The 18,516-nt window shown below is 41.4% G+C and overlaps 1 protein-coding gene across 41 annotated transcripts in view; it reads right to left on the minus strand.

Annotated features, from left to right (window-relative positions):
• The window catches only part of TCF7L2 (transcription factor 7 like 2), a 212,741-nt gene that overhangs the window by 124,119 nt on the left and 70,106 nt on the right, over positions 1–18,516 (minus strand). For 40 of the 41 annotated variants that reach the window (XM_079975983.1, XM_079976013.1, XM_079976012.1 and 37 more), the window contains exon 4: positions 5,664–5,765. In XM_079975983.1, coding sequence (XP_079832109.1) covers positions 5,664–5,765 — 102 coding nt within the window. Of the gene's footprint in view, positions 1–5,663; positions 5,766–15,742; positions 15,956–18,516 lie in introns of those variants that run through there. The other variant, XM_079975981.1, reaches the window with a different exon arrangement.

Genomic DNA, 18,516 nt, shown 5'->3' on the forward strand with positions numbered 1-18,516 from the left:
AGGACTCCAGCCACAGCATAGAACTAAGCTAAGGCACATGTAACTGAAACAATTGCACACTGATTTTCTATTTACCACTGCTGCCACTGCTCTCCTTTCCCTCTAATGTTTATTCTATGTTTAAATTTAGATTGCAGGGCCCTTAGGGCAGGGAACTGTCCTCTCATAAACTGTTAAGTGCCATGCACACTGATGGTGCTGAATAAATGCATAATAAAAGAACGGATATGCACAAAGAACTTAGTCAGGCAGCAGGATATCTGCGATGGTCTGTATATCCATATTAGTAGTATAAATTTGGGTACATTTCCTATACTAGCCAAAGAATTGATGCTTTTGAATTATGGTGCTGGAGGAGACTCTTGAGAGTCCCATGGACTGCAAGAAGATCAAATGTATCCATTCTTAAGGAAATCAGCCCTGAGTGCTCACTGGAAGGACAGATCCTGAAGCTGAGACTCCAATGCTTTGGCCACCTCATGAGAAGAGAAGACTCCCTGGAAAAGACCCTGATGTTGGGAAAGATGGAGGGCACAAGGAGAAGGTGACGACAGAGGATGAGATGGTTGGACAGTGTTCTCGAAGCTACAAACATGAGTATGACCAAACTACGGGAGGCAGTGGAAGGCAGGAGTGCTTGGCGTGCTCTGGTCCATGGGGTCACAAAGCGTCGAACACGACTAAACGACTAAACAACAACCTATACTAGTCCCAATCAAAAGAAGCAGAAGTGCAGCAGTTAGTTATCTATCTACATTTCTATGGGCTCTTAAGTCACCCAACACATGATGAGCGCTGTCAGATTTGACAGTGGTGTTAAACTCTTGGGAGGGGTAAGTGACCCCTTGGCCAGGGTAGAAAGTCAGAGGGAAGTTTTGGGGGGATCCTTTCAGCCCCCACCCCATCCACAAGATAACGGCTACTGACAAGATCAGCAGCAATGCTGAATCTCTTTTTCTTTTGTAGGTGCCGTTCTAATTCAGTGTTGGCACACTTTGGCACCAGCAGAAGACACATGGCAATTACGGTTACACATCTAAACCTAGTCCCCACACCTCTCTCCTATGGCAAAAGAACCTGCTAGTAGCACCAACCCCCCTCGGGGTCTATTTCCCCAAAAATCAGCTGCAGTGGAAGTGCTGGATCAGTGTTGGAAAACAGTAATGAGGCTCTATGTTTATAAGCAAAGATATAGTTGCTCAACTGTTCTTCCAATCCAGAAAATCAGCCTGCTGTGGACAGGATTGTATCGGGTAAGTCTAGGGCTTTGTACCTGCTGGTGCACCAGCCAAAACCACTCCTACCCCAAGGTAACCTATCCAGTGTTATTCCCCTCAGGGCTGACTAGTTCAGTGCTTTGCATGGGAGCTGCCTTTGAAGACTTATCCAGTTTTTTTTAGCCTGGATGCTACGCCCATCTCTAGAGGCCCTCAACTTTCTGAGGTTAGGCTGGTGACAATTGGACTGTGGGCTTTTGCAGCTATTGTGCTCCAACATGTGGAACACTCTCCATAAGGAAGCTCACTTAAACTTGAACCTATCTCCCATTTTGGCTGTGAGTCCCGAAAGACCTGCTCTCTGCCTCGCAGGCCCTTTTCTGCGGGGCACTGACTGACTACAGTTACAAAAGCTGGGGCTGCTGAAAAGGAGGAGGGGACGGAGGGTGAAGAAAAATCTGTGAGTGACGTGAAGCCCTTGTCCCATTCTCTGGAGGCACTTGGAAGCTCCTTAAATTTGCTGGAGCTGGGTGTGGAGAGTGAAGTTGAACAAGACACAGCTATGGGCAGCCTGAGGAAGTGCCATCTGCTTCGGCCTGCCCATAAAAAACAAGTCTAGAGTGAGAGACTAGGAACTCTTCTCACTGTGGAACTTTGCAGGGGGGGGGCGTTGTTTGGACCCTGGGTGAGAGGGAGGGTATGTCAGAAGGAAAATGAATTGAGGTAGGGTGGGTGGGTGTAACTTTGCATTAATGTAACATTTTTAATGTAACTGTACTTTTGTAATATTTTAAGTTTTCTGTTGTTGCTTCGGTTTTCTATATACCACTAAGAGATATTTTTTAATATAGTAAGTGGTGTAGAAATTAAATAATCAATCAATTCTTTTGACAGCTGGCAAATATCCTTTTACTCGCCTATGTCTTCCACCGTACCATCTTTTATTTTATTTATTCCTAGTCCTCCAAACAGTTCTTACTGTTCCTTCTGTGTTTTATTTTTATGCAAGTTTCCTACTGTGTATTAAATATTGTTTAAAACTGTTGAGAACCACATAAAGGGTGATGCACAAATGGTTTTAAAATAAATACGCTGCAAAAATAAATATGCTGTCAAAATGTCGTGTGATTTTTCTCAGAGTCACCTTTCCCCCAAAGAGCAAAAGTTTATTTAATCCATCCCTTCCATCAAATTTGAGAATGACTCTACACATCTTCATCTTCACTGCTTATATCATTCAATTTTTAGGACTTGGAAGAGCCGTGCTTCTATAGTCAAGGGAGACGAACTGTCTCAAAATGTGCTATATATGTACCTTGCTGCATAATCAACATATTACCAGGAGCTGATAAATTGTTGTACTTATAACTAAAAAGGTTTGGCCAATTTGGAACACACACAGTTGGTTCATCCAGGAACTGAATGCAAAACCCAAGGGAAATAAAACATTTCAACGTAGTAACTCCATCCTCTTGCAACTATTGCAGCTGTGGCCAAACTTTCTATCACTATCCTGGTCAAAACAGTGAACATTCAGATAAAATTGCCTTGTGGTCCAAATTCAGCTCATGACTTTGAATACTGTGCAAAGATTCCTATGGTGAAAATCGATAGGTTAATATATTGAGAACATAGAGATTTCAGAAACTTTTGTCCTAAGTTATTCCTGCCCTCTTGCATTTTCAAAGCAAGATTTCCCTCTCCTTGAGCAAAAACATACACGTAATTATAGATCTTCTATAGCACCATAGTACTTTTTTCCTGAGGTTCCAACCTAGTTTATGAATGTGCTCATTACACAATGAAAAGTCAGGACAGTTGCTCACTATAAACTCACCTCAAGGTAAAATTTACATTGACTTCAAAAGTCTTGCCTCCGGGAGGGAGGGAGGGAATCAGATGAATTTCTGAAGAGTTTCCGTTTTATAAGCTGTGTGTGTTACCAAAATACCACTATTTTTGGCATGGCATGATTTTTTGCCAGGTACAAAGGAACTTAAATGTAAGTCTTTGTATAGCAAAAATACAGAAGTATGTCTTGGGAATGGTCTTAGCACTCTAATCCTGTGATCTTGCCCAAGCACTTTGAGCAAGAATATATTCTCATAAGGAAAACTAGAGCACTTTAAAAAGGGAGGGGGAGAAAAAACACTACAAATGGTCTAATATGCCTCTTGCTCACACAAGAGTAGAATCCAACTAAATTCAGTTGGATATACTGCACAATCCTGCCCATATCTGCTCAGAATTCAGATTTATTGAACTCAATGGGGCTTAGTCTCTGGTGAATAGAATTAGGATTGAAGCCTTACTTCCTAAAAAAAAGAGGCTGAGGGTTGCAGCTTAATCTTACTAGGTTGAATTCAGACTGAGCTGAACTACTGAAACCAATGCGAAAGCCAGCCATGTTCAATGAAGTTCAAAACTTGCTGCTTCTGAACAAACATGACTCGTTACAGAGAATAAAAATTTTAATTTAAGAGGTACAGTATATAAAGTCAGGGTGTTTTGTCCCCCCTTTTTTATTATTTCAGCACGGGCAAGCAGTAATTTAAATTTTTCTTAAACAGTAGATATTTCAGATAATGTTTGCAGTCCCTCGATTCTCAAACCATCTATCAGATGTAGCTCCAGTTCTGATTTAATTGATACAAGTGTGAAGTAAATTGCTACTGTTAGAGGTTCTCCCCCCACCCCACAAAGTCCATTTAACAAATGCGTTTAAGGGAATGGCAGAAGAATACCAGCTCACTGAAAGGTTATAGGTATTCTAGAAATGGGGGAGGTTACTTATTTGAATATGCCACATTCAGTGCGCTCAATAGGGAACAAAAATGGTAATGACATTTTCATTGAACAGAATATAGAGTCTTACAAGGTAAAATAGCAAGTATTCCTGATGCCACCCAATATTATCAATAAGCAACAACTGCTGGTACCAAAACAAAAAACAAAACCTACACACACTATTATATACCATTATAGATGTTATAATAAATCCTAATTTAGCTGTAAGTGTTTAACTCCCATTTATACCTTACATTTGTATCATGGGAATCATTATAAATGTACGAATTGTAATTAAAAAGTGGAAAATTAGCTGTGTGAGGTGAAATTAAGGACTCTGTAAACGAACAAGCCGCTTTAAAAGGTTAACAGGTGTCCAATATTTATATTTTTATATATATATATATATATATATATATATATATATATATATAAAATTTATGGTCTACTTTGATTCACCTAAACCTTTGTTTTCTTGAAGTGGGTTTCTCTTCCATTTTTATTTTATGAATAGTGTGATAAGAATGTGGGAATTATGGTTGTAGTGTGAACAAGCTGTTTCATGAAGCTTTTTGAAGTATTTAAAGAAACTATTCCTAAAAGTAGGCTTCATGTTGTAACTCTGGTAGCTATCTTAAGCACACTTTGGTCAAGGAAGAACTTTCCTTAAATACTGCCGCAAAAGGTTTATAAAACTGATCCAGAATTTTTAAAATGTAATTCTGTCACGCACATACACACACACACCTCTGCCTACAAAAATAGAAACCATCCTTAATTATTTTCAGACTGAAATTAATTTTCCATTCAGATACAGTGTGGCTGCAGATCAATTTCTCATGCTAGGAAAAGCGGAGCTCATTTAAAAAAGAAAATTAACATTCTTTGCAGCCCAAATTCCTTGTGTTCTGAATCTGAATTAATAAAAAAGAAACACACAAATAAGAAGCTTGCTTATGAAATGTCCCTTTTCTTCAGTAAAACTGTGTTTCAAACAATCATCATAAGCCCAGTTTGAAGATCAACAGTTATGACCAGTGGTTTTCTTTGTGACAGCACTCACCAGTACTGAGTCTCATCATCTCTCTTTTTTGCTGCCCATGGTGGCCATTTTGTGCTGGCACCCATGGCTCTTTGATCAAAAATAAGAGTACAGTGGTACCTTGGTTTGCATACGTATTGGTTTGCATACGTTTTGGATTACAAACACGTCAAACCCAGAAGTGCATGTCCAAGTTTGCAACCTTTTTTTGGATTGCAACCCTTCCCCCCCCCATTTTTGGGGGGATTACAAACAAAAAAAATTTGAAAGCCCCATTACAACCTGTTTTGGTTTACAAATGGACCTCTGGAACAGATTATGGTTGTAAACCAAGGTACCACTGTACTGGCCCCTCTCACTTTATACCAAAAAAAGCACTCGTTCCTTAATAAGATAACTTAATACACTTTTATAAATGATACAAAGGGGGAAAATGTATTTAACTTGATGGATATTTCAAAGAGCAAGAACTGAGAATTTATTCCCACTATTTCATAATGTGTTTAACTGGAGAAGGCAAAAAGTGACAAGCAATACTCATTAAACCCGTTCCTCTTTCCCCTCCACCAAAGAAACAGAGACACAGAAACAAAAGTAGTGCATCTTCGTTTACTTACAACAATGTGTGCTGGAGATGGAGACCTAGCATCCTTGAGGGCTTGCCTGCTCTGTAGGCTCCCTGCCTGAACATCAAGCAGTGGCCATTTCATCTGCAGGTACTGGATGGAGGAAACAAAAATGGGGGGAAAGAAAAATGAGTTCAGAAAAGAAAGGCAACTTTAAAAATAAAATAAAAGCAAACACATATTAGGCAACGTGGGGAAGTAAGTGAAACTAAAATGCATGCGACAAAAATAAAGTAAAAGCCCCACAGAAATACTTTATTGGGGTTGTGTTGAACAAAAATGGAGTGTACAGACATTTCCAAGGTGTTTACTAAAAGGGGAATAAAAGGGCAAACACAATGTTCTGTTTCATATGTCAATCGCTATGATAAATCTGGAAAGGAAAATTATGCAGAGGACGGAAGGAATAAACAGGGCAACTCATCGTTACCACAATTGCAGGAATAGAAATATCTGTGAATCCCGGAACAGAAAAAAGTAACTTTAAAACTGCACATTAACGTTGAAAAATCTGGCATTAAAGCTGATAAACCAAGTAGGGAATGGCTGAAAAGCTACTGCCGGAAAATATGCCTTCTAAATTTTTTTTTTTTGTGGGGACAGGGGGCGGGCAAATACATAACATGGGTTCCCTCCCATACTCTTATTACAATCCCATTCCAGACATACAATCTCATGAGTTATGAAACAAAGCTTTTTATGTTAATTCTGAAATTACATTTTCTACATTTCTGAAATTACACCACTGAGAGTGGGGTGGAGAAGGAGGCAGGGTGCAAACCAACCAACAGTAGCACCAGATTGACTCCACCAGTGTGTCTGCACCATGCTGCCCGCCCCACTACCTTTCCCCTCTCCCTCACAGTAAGCCGCCCGCCCGCCAGGGACCTAGCATAGTGGGCTCTGCCCAACCCAACAAGTTGCTTTGGCCTAATGGACTACCATAGCTACTAACAGTTTATAAATAGACTAATTCACTTTAAACCACTATATTTATATAGCCTTTTCATATCAAAGTAATGAATGATTTCATATCAAAGAATGAATGACATAGTCATATTTGGCAGGTGGATGTACTAGATATTTACTTACATAAATTTTGGCTTCCCACTCTTTCTGGTATCAATTATTGTGGTTTTTATGTTCCTCACACCAGCTTTCCCTCCTACCTGAAGAAACTTGGGGCTGGTACTTCCTTGAGCATGCCACACAAGCAAGTACAACTATTTCTCAAACCACAAGTCATGGTTTAACTTTCTAAGCACACTTCCTCTGTTCCAAAGAAGGGCACACATCAGTAACTCACTGTTCAGAACATTGCTTTTTCTGATCCTGTTTCTGACTGGGACCAGCAAATCTCACAAGATCTGGACAATAGGGGGGCTTTCCTGATGCCCTCATTACATATCTTTAGGTGCCAGACAAAAACATTCCTCTTCAACCAGGCCTTTAGGTATTAAACATTCTTTATCCTTTTAGATGTGGGGGTATTGCTTGTTGTTGTTGTTGTTTTATACATAATATGTTTCTATGTTGTATATGCCTGGGGATCTTTGGATGAAGGGCAGTAAATAAATTTATTAAATAATAATAAATTCATCATTGTGCTCTTCCAGTCATTACATCTGTGAAAGCATCTCAGCTAGCCAGGAACCATTATCGCCCTATCATTTATGTGAGACTCTCCCTCCAGGAGCCAGTTTCGGGGAGGGTTATACAGGGAGGAAAGCCCCATTGGGCAAGCGGAAGTTCTTGTGCAGGTCTTCTGCTGATGGGGTTATGTTAGGTGAATCCTGCCCAATGTATCCAAATACAGGAAACAGGTTTCCATAAACATCCTCAAGCAAGATCTGCAACTTTGACTCATTCCCTCCGGCTGCCCTGTCATGGTAATAAAATTGCAATCTGGGCCAGGAACCCAGGCCCTGGTAAAGTGTGTCCTTCTCTACTCCTTCATGCAAGACAACATCTATGATAGGCAGTATAGTGCTATTTTCAAAGTGTATGTTTCAATTTTTGAAACCCATTTTAAAATCCCTCCTCTGGACCATTCCATGCATTATGCACATGCCAACGCCCATCCATCACAGAGCTGCAGCGTGCCAGAATCAGCTAAAGTTCTGCATCAAGAATATGAATGGTGGTAACAGTCCTACATCTGACACACATACATTCAAAGCTGATATTTTTCATTTGAAACATCACAAATATATCCCTAAAATTGTAATGGGAGAAGGGGCTCTCATCTGCAAAGCACAACAGCCAACCCCAACCAACCCCCCTATGTTGGTGTTAGGCTAAAAAAAACTGCCCACGAAAGAAGGGGTGGGTGGGTGGGCATGGCAATTTGGCAAAATAAAATGAAAACAGATTAGAACAGAGAAAAGAGACAAGTGGATTCTCCAGATATTTGTATTGTCAATAGGTCAGCATCACTTATAACAATGATCACACCCACAGTGTTGTATCTGCATGCTGCTCTCTTCAAAAGACAGCCAAGTCTTGAGTTCTGTTAGTCTAGCAGAGCAATTTCCTCCTTGTCCATCAGCACAAGTTATAAAAGATAGTCGGTTGGAGAACATGTGTCCCCATGACGTACAAGCAACCTCTTTGCATAAGTCACTAGATTGCCCGTGAAACTGAGACTCCGTAAACAATCCTGTTCACGATGCACAAGCAGGAATAGGGTACAGCTCACTCCCTCCAACAATAGCAACCAAGGCTTATTCTCGTTAATGAGGTCACTAGATAGGATTCGGGATACACAGGAAGCAGGTCCTGCTGAGAAAGAATGTGCTGAATTTACCTAGTCACTTTTCAGCACAAGCTCCAGTGAGGCTTTACAACTGACCTTTACTGGGAGAACGGGGGTGGGGGGGAGAGAGAGAACCACCTCACACACAAATACTTAGCACTAGCAGGATAATGATAGTCTGGACTCTGTTCTCCAGTTGCTAGATTTTCATATGTAGGCCTTCCTTCCTATTGGCAGCAGTCACTGCAGAGTGAAGTGGTATAGCCCAGCAACTATTACATAATGAATAACTGCTGATCATGTGTTTAAGCTCTGACAAGAATGGCTGTTAAAATCCTTGCTTAGGTTACCACAAGCATCAGGTTTAATGCTGGTTTAAGGAGTGCAAAAAAAGGGACGCAGGTGGCGCTGTGGGTTAAAGCCTCAGCGCCTAGGGCTTGCCGATCGAAAGGTCGGCGGTTCGAATCTCTGCGGCGGGGTGCGCTCCCGCTGCTCGGTCCCAGCGCCTGCCAACCTAGCAGTTCGAAAGCACCTCCGGGTGCAAGTAGATAAATAGGGACCGCTTACCAGCGGGAAGGTAAACGGCGTTTCCGTGTGCGGCTCTGGCTCGCCAGAGCAGCGATGTCACGCTGGCCACGTGACCCGGAAGTGTCTCCGGACAGTGCTGGCCCCTGGCCTCTTAAGTGAGATGGGCGCACAACCCCAGAGTCTGTCAAGACTGGCCCGTACGGGCAGGGGTACCTTTACCTTTACCTTAAGGAGTGCAAAACATTTTGTTACTACACAGAGGCTAACCTTTTGTTTAAGAACAAGTACAGTGGTACCTCGGGTTACAACATACGCTTCAGGTTACAGACGCTTCAGGTTACAGACTCTGCTAACCCAGAAATAGTACCTCAGGTTAAGAACTTTGCTTCAGGATGAGAACAGAAATCGTGCGGTGGTGGTGCGGCAGCAGCGGGAGGCCCCATTAGCTAAAGTGATGCTTCAGGTTAAGGACAGTTTCAGGTTAAGAACGGATCTCCAGAACGAATTAAGTACGTAACCGGAGGTACCACTGTAATTTAACAATGCTGCTCAATGCAATATATATTTATTGGGAGTCGTAGCCAAAAACTATTATCAAAAATAGAGGCCCAGTTCCCTCACTTGCAGTTTGGAGACTATCTAATCATATCAGATTCTAAACATAATTGCAGCAACCAAAAGGGATCTCACACTCTTCCTTATACATTTTAACTGCAGTCTTTTTTTGCTAGGATTCCCCCGCTCCCTCCCAAATATTAAATACCAATTTAAAAAACCCTTTCTAAAAGGTGCCATTTTTCTTCTTTTGTAGTCAGTCTTTGGAAATAAGTAGAGAGAGTGTGCTGGTAGGGAGATGTCAGTAGGGGGACTGTGCTGGGGGGGGGGGAATCAAATCACTGTACCAAAAGATAATTCAGATTCTGCTACAAGACTCAAACCAGATTAAATATTTAAAAATTTGATCAAATTTGGAAAAGATTTTAGCTTCTTCTGCTAAATTTATTTTGAGTTTGCTCATTGGAGGGATTATCTATGTAGCAAACTGAAGCCCACATCTCAAATCACTGGAAAACTTGCTACTGAGATTTCACTAAGCTTTGGTTAAAGGTAAAGGTAAAGGTACCCCTGCCCGTACGGGCCAGTCTTGACAGACTCTGGGGTTGTGCGCCCATCTCACTTAAGAGGCCAGGGGCCAGCGCTGTCCGGAGACACTTCCAGGTCACATGGCCAGCGTGACATCGCTGCTCTGGCCAGAGCCAGAGCCAGAGCCAGAGCCGCACACGGAAACGCCGTTTACCTTCCCGCTGGTAAGCGGTCCCTATTTATCTACTTGCACCCAGAGGTGCTTTCGAACTGCTAGGTTGGCAGGCGCTGGGACCGAGCAGCGGGAGCGCACTCCGCCGCAGGGATTCGAACCGCCGAACTTTCGATCGGCAAGCCCTAGGCGCTGAGGCTTTAACCCACAGCGCCACCTACGTCCCGGTTACACACTTCCAAACTTATCTTCAAAAGCTTAAGGACCTGAAGATCGTTTCTGTTTAAGAGGAAAACCTGAAAGTCTCAAAGTGTGAAAATCTCTACCAATACTATTCTGACATTAAAAGGTGTGATCTCAAAATATGTAGAACTATGCCTTAAAAAATCAATGCGTGTCTACCAATACTATTCTGACATTAAAAGGTGTGATCTCAAAATATGTAGAACTATGCCTTAAAAAAATCAATGCGTGTTATTAGCAATAAGGATGGTATTACTAGCAACAGATATTATGCTGATACATAAACCATGGGGTAAACGAACTCAATCAAAGACTAGAGTACTGTACAGCAATCAATGAAGTAACCTCCAAGTGAAGGTTACTATGGAACGCAAACAAAAAGAAGACCTGAAAAAGCTGTCTTCATCAAAATTTTAAAAAACTATGCTGCTTGCTAAAATGATTCTCCAGCAATATTCTCCAGAAAGCCTTTTTTTTTTGTAAAGACACTATCACAGGCCCAAAAGACCCACTGAAGCTCACCTTTTTACATACCACTTCACTGCTGCTTGTATTCCCATCACGAGAAACTGTTGTACCTGCTTTGCAACCTATGTTCTTCCAAATAACACCGACACCGTATAGTCAATAGGTTTCAGCTAACAACAAACCCAGTTCAGAGGAAAGGCTCTGTTCTCACTCTGTGTTAGCTCTGCCCTCAGTGGAGTAATCACACAGCTAAATCTGATTGGTTATGTGAAAATATCTACTGCTTGTAAGAAGGGGACTATACTGAACATACACAAAAATGGTGTCAAAGCTGCAGCCAACAGGGACTTCAAACACACTTTCAATGAAATTGTATCACCACCACTGCCTGAATGACAGGCACAGGGGCCAGTAGTCACCTGAATGTGTGTGAGGGACCACCTTTTCTTTGCAGTATACCTACCACCTGCAGAGAGAGAGAGAGAGAGAGAGAGACCCAAAAACTTGATGAAAGGGGGTGCATTTTATGAGCGAATAAATTTGTGAATCCCTCAATCCCTACCCCCTGGTTTTAGCTCATCCCTAATAAAAAGATCCAGCTCTATTGATAAAAGAATACGTTTGTTTCATTCAACAGCTTCAAGCTTGCCTCAAAGTCTCTCAGCCCAGGAATTGTCATGGCCATAATACAATATTAATGTGGTGGCTTATAATTCTTATTTTACATAAAAGCTTCATTGTGTGCCAAATCCAATCTCCACAGGCTACCTGAGCCCCAGATTTTTACGAGTCTACATTTCAGCGCTGCGAGTCTACAATACACATAATTTTCAATTATGTTAGGGCAGGGCAGGATCACTGCCTATATAACATTACTGGTTGGAGGAAATGAGACTCAGTCCTACTGCCGAGTGAGCTAACTCAATCCAGATGGTGAGAGAATGAGAAAGAGAAAGCACTGCTATGGAATTATGTAGCAGCGATCCAGCCCACAGCAACTCTTGCACAATGGAATGAACTGCCAAGTAATTGCCCCACCATCCACACACAATGCTTTAAGGTATTAGTTTGGAAACTAAAGAAGGGATGGTTCTTTTGGCAGAGGAAGGGTTACATCACAGCACTTACACAGCATATATTAGAAGGAGAATGCGTAATTGCCTTCTCGGGTTTACTATTGCAGAATTATGCAACTAATCAGAGGGGTCTCTCTCTCTCTCTCTCTCTCTCTCTCTCTCTCTAATAGTGTTTTGTTTGTTTTTTAGAGTTTTGGGGTTTTTTTGTCCCATTACTAGAGAGTGGTAAATCCTTTCCTTCCTCCTACATGAAACAGCAGGAAATGCTATTCTTTCAGACTCAAATACAAATGTGAGCCAGGAGTCCCTTCAACTTGCAAGCGTCTGCAAAAGGAGAAGGTGAAGGGAGGAGGGGGCGAGATATTTCCTTCACAGGATCCCAACTTTCTGTCTATATCATACAGTAAAGAGAGAATCCAAATACTCTGTTCTATAAAAATTGTGTAATTTCTTGTCTTTTCCAGCCTTACTTCTATTTGACAGGAAATATTATGTTCCAACAAACTGGTGTAATATTAAAAACAGGGGGGGAATGTATATAGGTTCTGATGTCCCATTTTAAAGCTGAAATATTAATATAGATATACTGGCCAGAAGTTCAATATTGATTTAAAAGGATGATCTAGCAATAGATCATTATTGCTTCTTCTGTTTTTGAGAGAGAGGAAGAAAGAACTCCAAATCTTTTAAGGCTCCTACTGTCTGTGCAAAATATTATAATGTGTGGCTGGCTAGAATCTGTGCACAGGGGGTGGGTGAGGAGAAACACAACACACTCCTGAAAGGCTGTTAAATTGTCATCACAAGGGGGAAAGCAAACACCTCAAATGGCAAAGGATAGGGCTTTTTAAAAAGTGGAGAGGGAGGAGGAAATGTATCTTGGGTCCTGCAAGAAAGCAGATGTTATCAACCATCTTATTGCTACACTGACATTTGAAATGAGGCACAGCCCAAGGCAGAAAGCTAAAGCACTTCTAGAGAAAATATCTGGTAATGGCAATACAGCTAAGTGGAGCAAAATCCTGTTCAGGGAGACTAGGAACAGCAGACTTGGGGAAAAGGGGAGGGCAAACACAATACCTGTTCAAAGTTGCAAACTCAAGCATTTAGTCAACTAAATGGATAATTAAGGATATAATAATGGAAATGCTGAAGAATTTGGTATATATAAGGAACCAGAAGTGGAAATGAAGGGAAGACGCAAGATTTTAAGAATCTCACAAGATATAGTGTTGAAAGGATAGATGTACATATGGGGAAAGGGGGGGACTTGTTTTTGATGTTATTTGTGGAATTATTACTTTTTGTTGAAAGAAGAAAATAAAATAAAATAAATTTACAAAAAAACAAAATTGCAAACTCAAAATCCTGCCACTATGCTCTACCTCATGACTGTCAGGAAAATTATGATACAGTATCAGAAAAACCAAGACCTAAGATATTTATAGCACTACTTTCCTTACGTCCTTACTCCTTTTGTTTTTGATGTTAAGAGGTATTTTCTTGACATAATATACTAAAAACTCACTTAGTTCAATAGATGGAAGAATCTAGTTCTAGAAGATAATATTTGCCATTGGAAAGTTTTCCCACAGCTAGGCCCAGTCTTGGGGGAACAAGACATTACCAAGGAAAAACGCAAACACACTGAAGACGGATTAATGAAATGTCTATTCCACCCAATAATCTGCAGTCATCACTATATTAATCCTATGGAACAGAGATGAGAATGGAAATATAGAGCAGTTGCTAAGCTTATTCAGAGGCTCCCAACACTATATTATAGAGATCCACCAACAAAGAATTTGTTCATTGCCACTAATCTATCTCACCACCTAACCCCGAAATCAATCGCCTTTCAATGATTTGCACTACATTCTCTACAATGTGTACTGAATGTACAGCTAAATCATCCACTTGGAAAGCTACTGTAAACCAGTGGTAGATTACCAATCCACTACCGACAGATCTAAACATGTTTTTCTGTCATAATCCTTAAATACAACCAAGATTTTCCAAGTGAATGCAATGCATTTATTTTTTAAAGTTTAGAATGTCAGCTTCATTCACAAAAATGTGGTCAACAGATAGGTTCATAACTGGAAGAGGAACCAAAAAAATCATACAGTAGCAGATAGCGCATTCTGAAACAACAATTTAGATGCCAGATTGAACAGCCCACTTGTTCCTGCTCTAATACTATAAATATTCTATGAAGAGTGTCTTTTATTGTGCTTAGCAGGTTCACTTGCTATGACTTTTTCTGGACTATGTCACTCTATCAACCATCATTAACACTTCTGGTAAACTCATGGATCAGCTACTGTAGTTCTTTATACATGGTGCTGCCCTTGAAGAATGATTTGAAGTTACACCTGATGAAGCAAGCAGCTGATCATCTACTAAGACACAGCTTTCATGAAGAACATCTTTCAGAATCAACCATTCAGTCAGAAAGGGAACACCCCCCATTCCCAACAACCTATCCACAAGGATATTACGGTCAATGGTATTTATCAAAAGCTGCTGAAAGATGCAGAAGAAATAGCAGGCTCAGAATCCCCTGGCACATTATCCAGACCAAGTCATCCATTAGGACAGCCAAGGCAATTTCTGTGCCAAATCATGCCCACACTTAGACTGAAACAGATCCAGGCAATCAGTTTCATTCAAGAGCACTAGGAGTCACACAGCGGCCGTTCATACAAACAAGCACCTTACTTGCAATCATCCAGTAGAATCACAGAGTTATGAGTTTGAGACCCACACTGGGCAAAAAAATGTCCTGCATTGCAGCGGATTGGAGTAGGTGACCTTTTTGATCCATTCCAACTCTGCAGTACTGCAGTCCTTGGACCAAAGAGGGCTTATTTAATAGTGGCCTCACAACAACTTCTTTCAAGACAGATGGGCCCACTCCTCTTGTAAGATTAATCACATCTGCTAGATGCAATAAGCACATAATGGTGAGGGTTGAATAACCACCACCAGGTCCAGGTCTTTGGGCTGAAATAACGTAAATTCATTTCATAGCCCCAATATTAGACAGTGCTCTGGGCACAACTGCGGACTAAAATGCTGAACTAGCACAGCTAAAGTCAAGGTGGATAAAAACAGCTTTCTCCCCAAACAGCTTAGCAAGCATGCTACAGCTGCCCTCTGAGAGTGGAAGTCCAGTACCAGCTGGAAAAACTCTGCTGGTGCAATGTAGTATTGTGTCTTCACTGCCATGGAGGAGGCTTCAATGAGAGCCACCTGAAGACTTCTGCTTACTTGTATTATCGTCATCTCAAAGTCTACTTCATTGAACCTAGTTCCCCAGAAAATAAAGCAGTAGGCTGAGCTCTGCTGTGTGGGAAAGGGCACCATGCCATTGTATCCTGACTGTTCCAGCTTCACACCCTACTTCATCTGCCCCTGACCTATTTCTGCTACCTCCCATTTCAATAGTAGCCTCCTACTTCACTCCAAAGGCTTCCTGGCCCTCCAGAACACCTTTTCAGGACTTCAGGGAACTATTATCAGGAGGGAAAGGGCAAGAAAAACAGCTTTGGCTCCAACCGAATGAGATCCAGCTTCAAATAGTAATGTGCCTGTAACACTAAAACTCCTTGAGACTGAGGTCGCTTTGCCCCTGCCCCCAATAAAATAATTGAGGGGGCTCCTCCCTCCAGTAGACAGGCATTGCCATTCAAATGGTGCTCACGCGCCATGTTTTGTGATTGATTATGCAAGCGGGACTTACCTGCGCCCCAATATTTTATTCAAGGTGGCCTGCCTGACAACGACAACAACAAAATAACAATTTCTGAGAGAGCTCAAAACTCAGATTTCACAGACAGCAAATAACCCAATATGTAAGGAGTGGTCCCAACGAAGCCATATTTTCTAAGCCACTTTTAAATATGAAATGACTATGTGGTGCCACTCTCAAGGAACAGCTACACATTAGGATTATTCATTGGCATCTCTGCATGCATGTGGTATTCATCATTGGGTGCACATCTTCCCCTTATAGCAGCATGTCTGCTGACCTCACAATCTCCAAGTGCTTACTAAAGCACTGGGAAACAAAGCCTACATACATTAAGTTATATGCACACATGCCCTCTAGCTGATCAGGAATCTAGAACATGGAAGGTTCCTGACTACAGGGGTATGCTTATGGGTGTACATACATTAAATTTCCTTTCTGATGGTCTGCAGCACCCATGAAAATGTCAGGAAGGGACTGGAGGGTGCAGTTCTGCTCCTCCCTCCCTGTGCAAACCACAAATATGGAAGCTAACAATAATGCTGTTAACTTGACATACTCATGTTCCAACACACTTTTATGGAGATAACATGACTATGATGGTGGTGGAGTGACTGTGGTGGTGAATTGGTGGAGAGAAAAATGGTTTATTATTAACTTTCCCATCCTCCCTGTTTCTCCTTGCATTAATCCCACTACTTGTGGACCTGGGCACCTCAAATTTCAGCAGCATCCTGTGCAATGCAAAAATCTGGCATGTGCGCCCTGCCTCTTGCCTTCCACTAGAGGTCATTGTTGTGGCGCCCCCTGCAGCACCCCAGAAGCTCTGCACTGGGTGCAAGCTCACCAGCTGCACTCCCCCAGATTTGCTTTTGATTCCTCACATAAATTTTTTTCCTGTAGCTATGCTTAATGACAGTTTTGGAGCCCAGCTAGAGTAAAACTGGTTTGGGGGACATCTTTAGGTGTTTTAAAAGACTTAAAGCAACTCCTCTCATCCACTTAGTCGCCCTTGAAAATGCCCACTACAGCATCAGCCTCCATGTTTTTAATTACAATTCCTTGGACTATTATTTTTCCCATATCAATTTTGCTATCAGTAACACTAGTCTGCTTAATGATACAGATGTACTTTTATGCTTACTTCATTTTCTTTTCTTAACTTCCAAGTACTACTACCTCTAGCATACTACTATGACAACTATAGGGGTCATTTTAAACATGAGTAATCCAGTTTTCTCCTAATGTTGAACATGACAAAAAAAGGAATCAATTGCTAAATATGCTCTTAAGTAAACCCATAAAATTTCAAACTGAATTTTCTGTCACGTCCTTTGTGGCTTTTCCTGTGAATGGGCCTTCACTGTAACAAGGGGTTACTTCAAAACATTTGGCTCCAAAGATTACTGCCTCTCTCTCACCAAACCCCCCCCCCCCCAAAACCAAAAACCCAGAGACTTGCAAAATTCTCTCTTCCCTAGGGTCAATGGGGAAATAGAAAAACAAGCAGGATGCTTTAATACAGAAAATGTCATCTCAGTAAAACAGAAAAAAAATTGAAAGTTGCTGAGCTAATATTAAAAACAGAAACATTCTGGTCTCACAGGAGAAGGTGGGAATGCTTTTAAAGTCCCAGCAGAAAACTTAAACTTTTCACTGTGCTCTCATTCTTCTGCACATTCTTTTCGTCGAAACCGTTTTTGGGGGGAAGGGAGGGAAGAGGGAGGATGTGTGTGCACAGATGCCCTAGGATGATGCAAAAAGGTCAACTGTCCTCTTGGTTAATTTTGTCAGTTGTGAAACAAAATTTTCAGGGTGGGGGATTTATGTCAGGCTGACCTTCGGAAGAGACCAGCTACTCCCCTGAACAATAAAAAAAATTAAAAAATCTTGCTGCCTCAGCCAGAAACCTCCTGCCACTCAAGTATCATCTTGCTGTAACAAATTACTCCTAACCCAGGATTACAGCTCTTTCCAAATCCCTCCTAGAGAGCAGAGAAATAAACATTCCCTCCCAGGATTCAAGACCAGTTGTTTCCCCTATCAATAATCCTTTTCTCTATTTGCTTCTTCTACAGCATTAGCCTGGGAGGCCAGCAAAACCACTTGCACCCATTTTCCTTTCAACCCATAAGCTTGAATGTCTCAATTGTCCATTAGAAAAGTAAAAGATGCAAGGCCGAAATCCTCACACAATGGTTAACTATCTCCACACACTTGTGATTTGATAGGACACTACAAATGTCTAATCCAAGTCACTCAGCGCAGGCCCACAGCCTCCCTACCAGCCCAAATTATTTCACGAAATGTTCAGATGTGAAGGAACAAACCATTGAAAGTGAACCCCGGGATGGGGGGATTAAAAGAATTGTGGAAATGATGTTTGGGAAAACAAATCCTTTGGGTTTGCTGGAGAAATATAGGCTATCCCCTCAAAAGGTCAGCATTTCAATCAACACACTTTTTAATATAGTTTGAGCAATAGGCAGGAAAGGAGGAACCTCTTTTTGTATAGGAAACTGTTAAAGTTGTTGCTTTTCTTCCTCTACCTAAGTGAATTTCTATAGAAATTCTAAAAACCAGAAAGAATTTTTATATTGGCACACTGCTTGTTCTTGACAGAGGATTGACTCCAACAAAGTTAGAGCAAACTCACTGAAATTATTGGATGTAAATTAAGAGTGCAAGAGTGAGGCCACATCTTCCAGGCTGAGTGATATAGGATGTAGCAGATCTTGGGCTTTATTTGGCTGAGGTAAAGTAAA

This window comes from Podarcis cretensis (genome assembly GCF_951804945.1).
Source record: "Podarcis cretensis genome assembly, chromosome: 5".
NCBI lineage: Eukaryota > Metazoa > Chordata > Lepidosauria > Squamata > Lacertidae > Podarcis > Podarcis cretensis.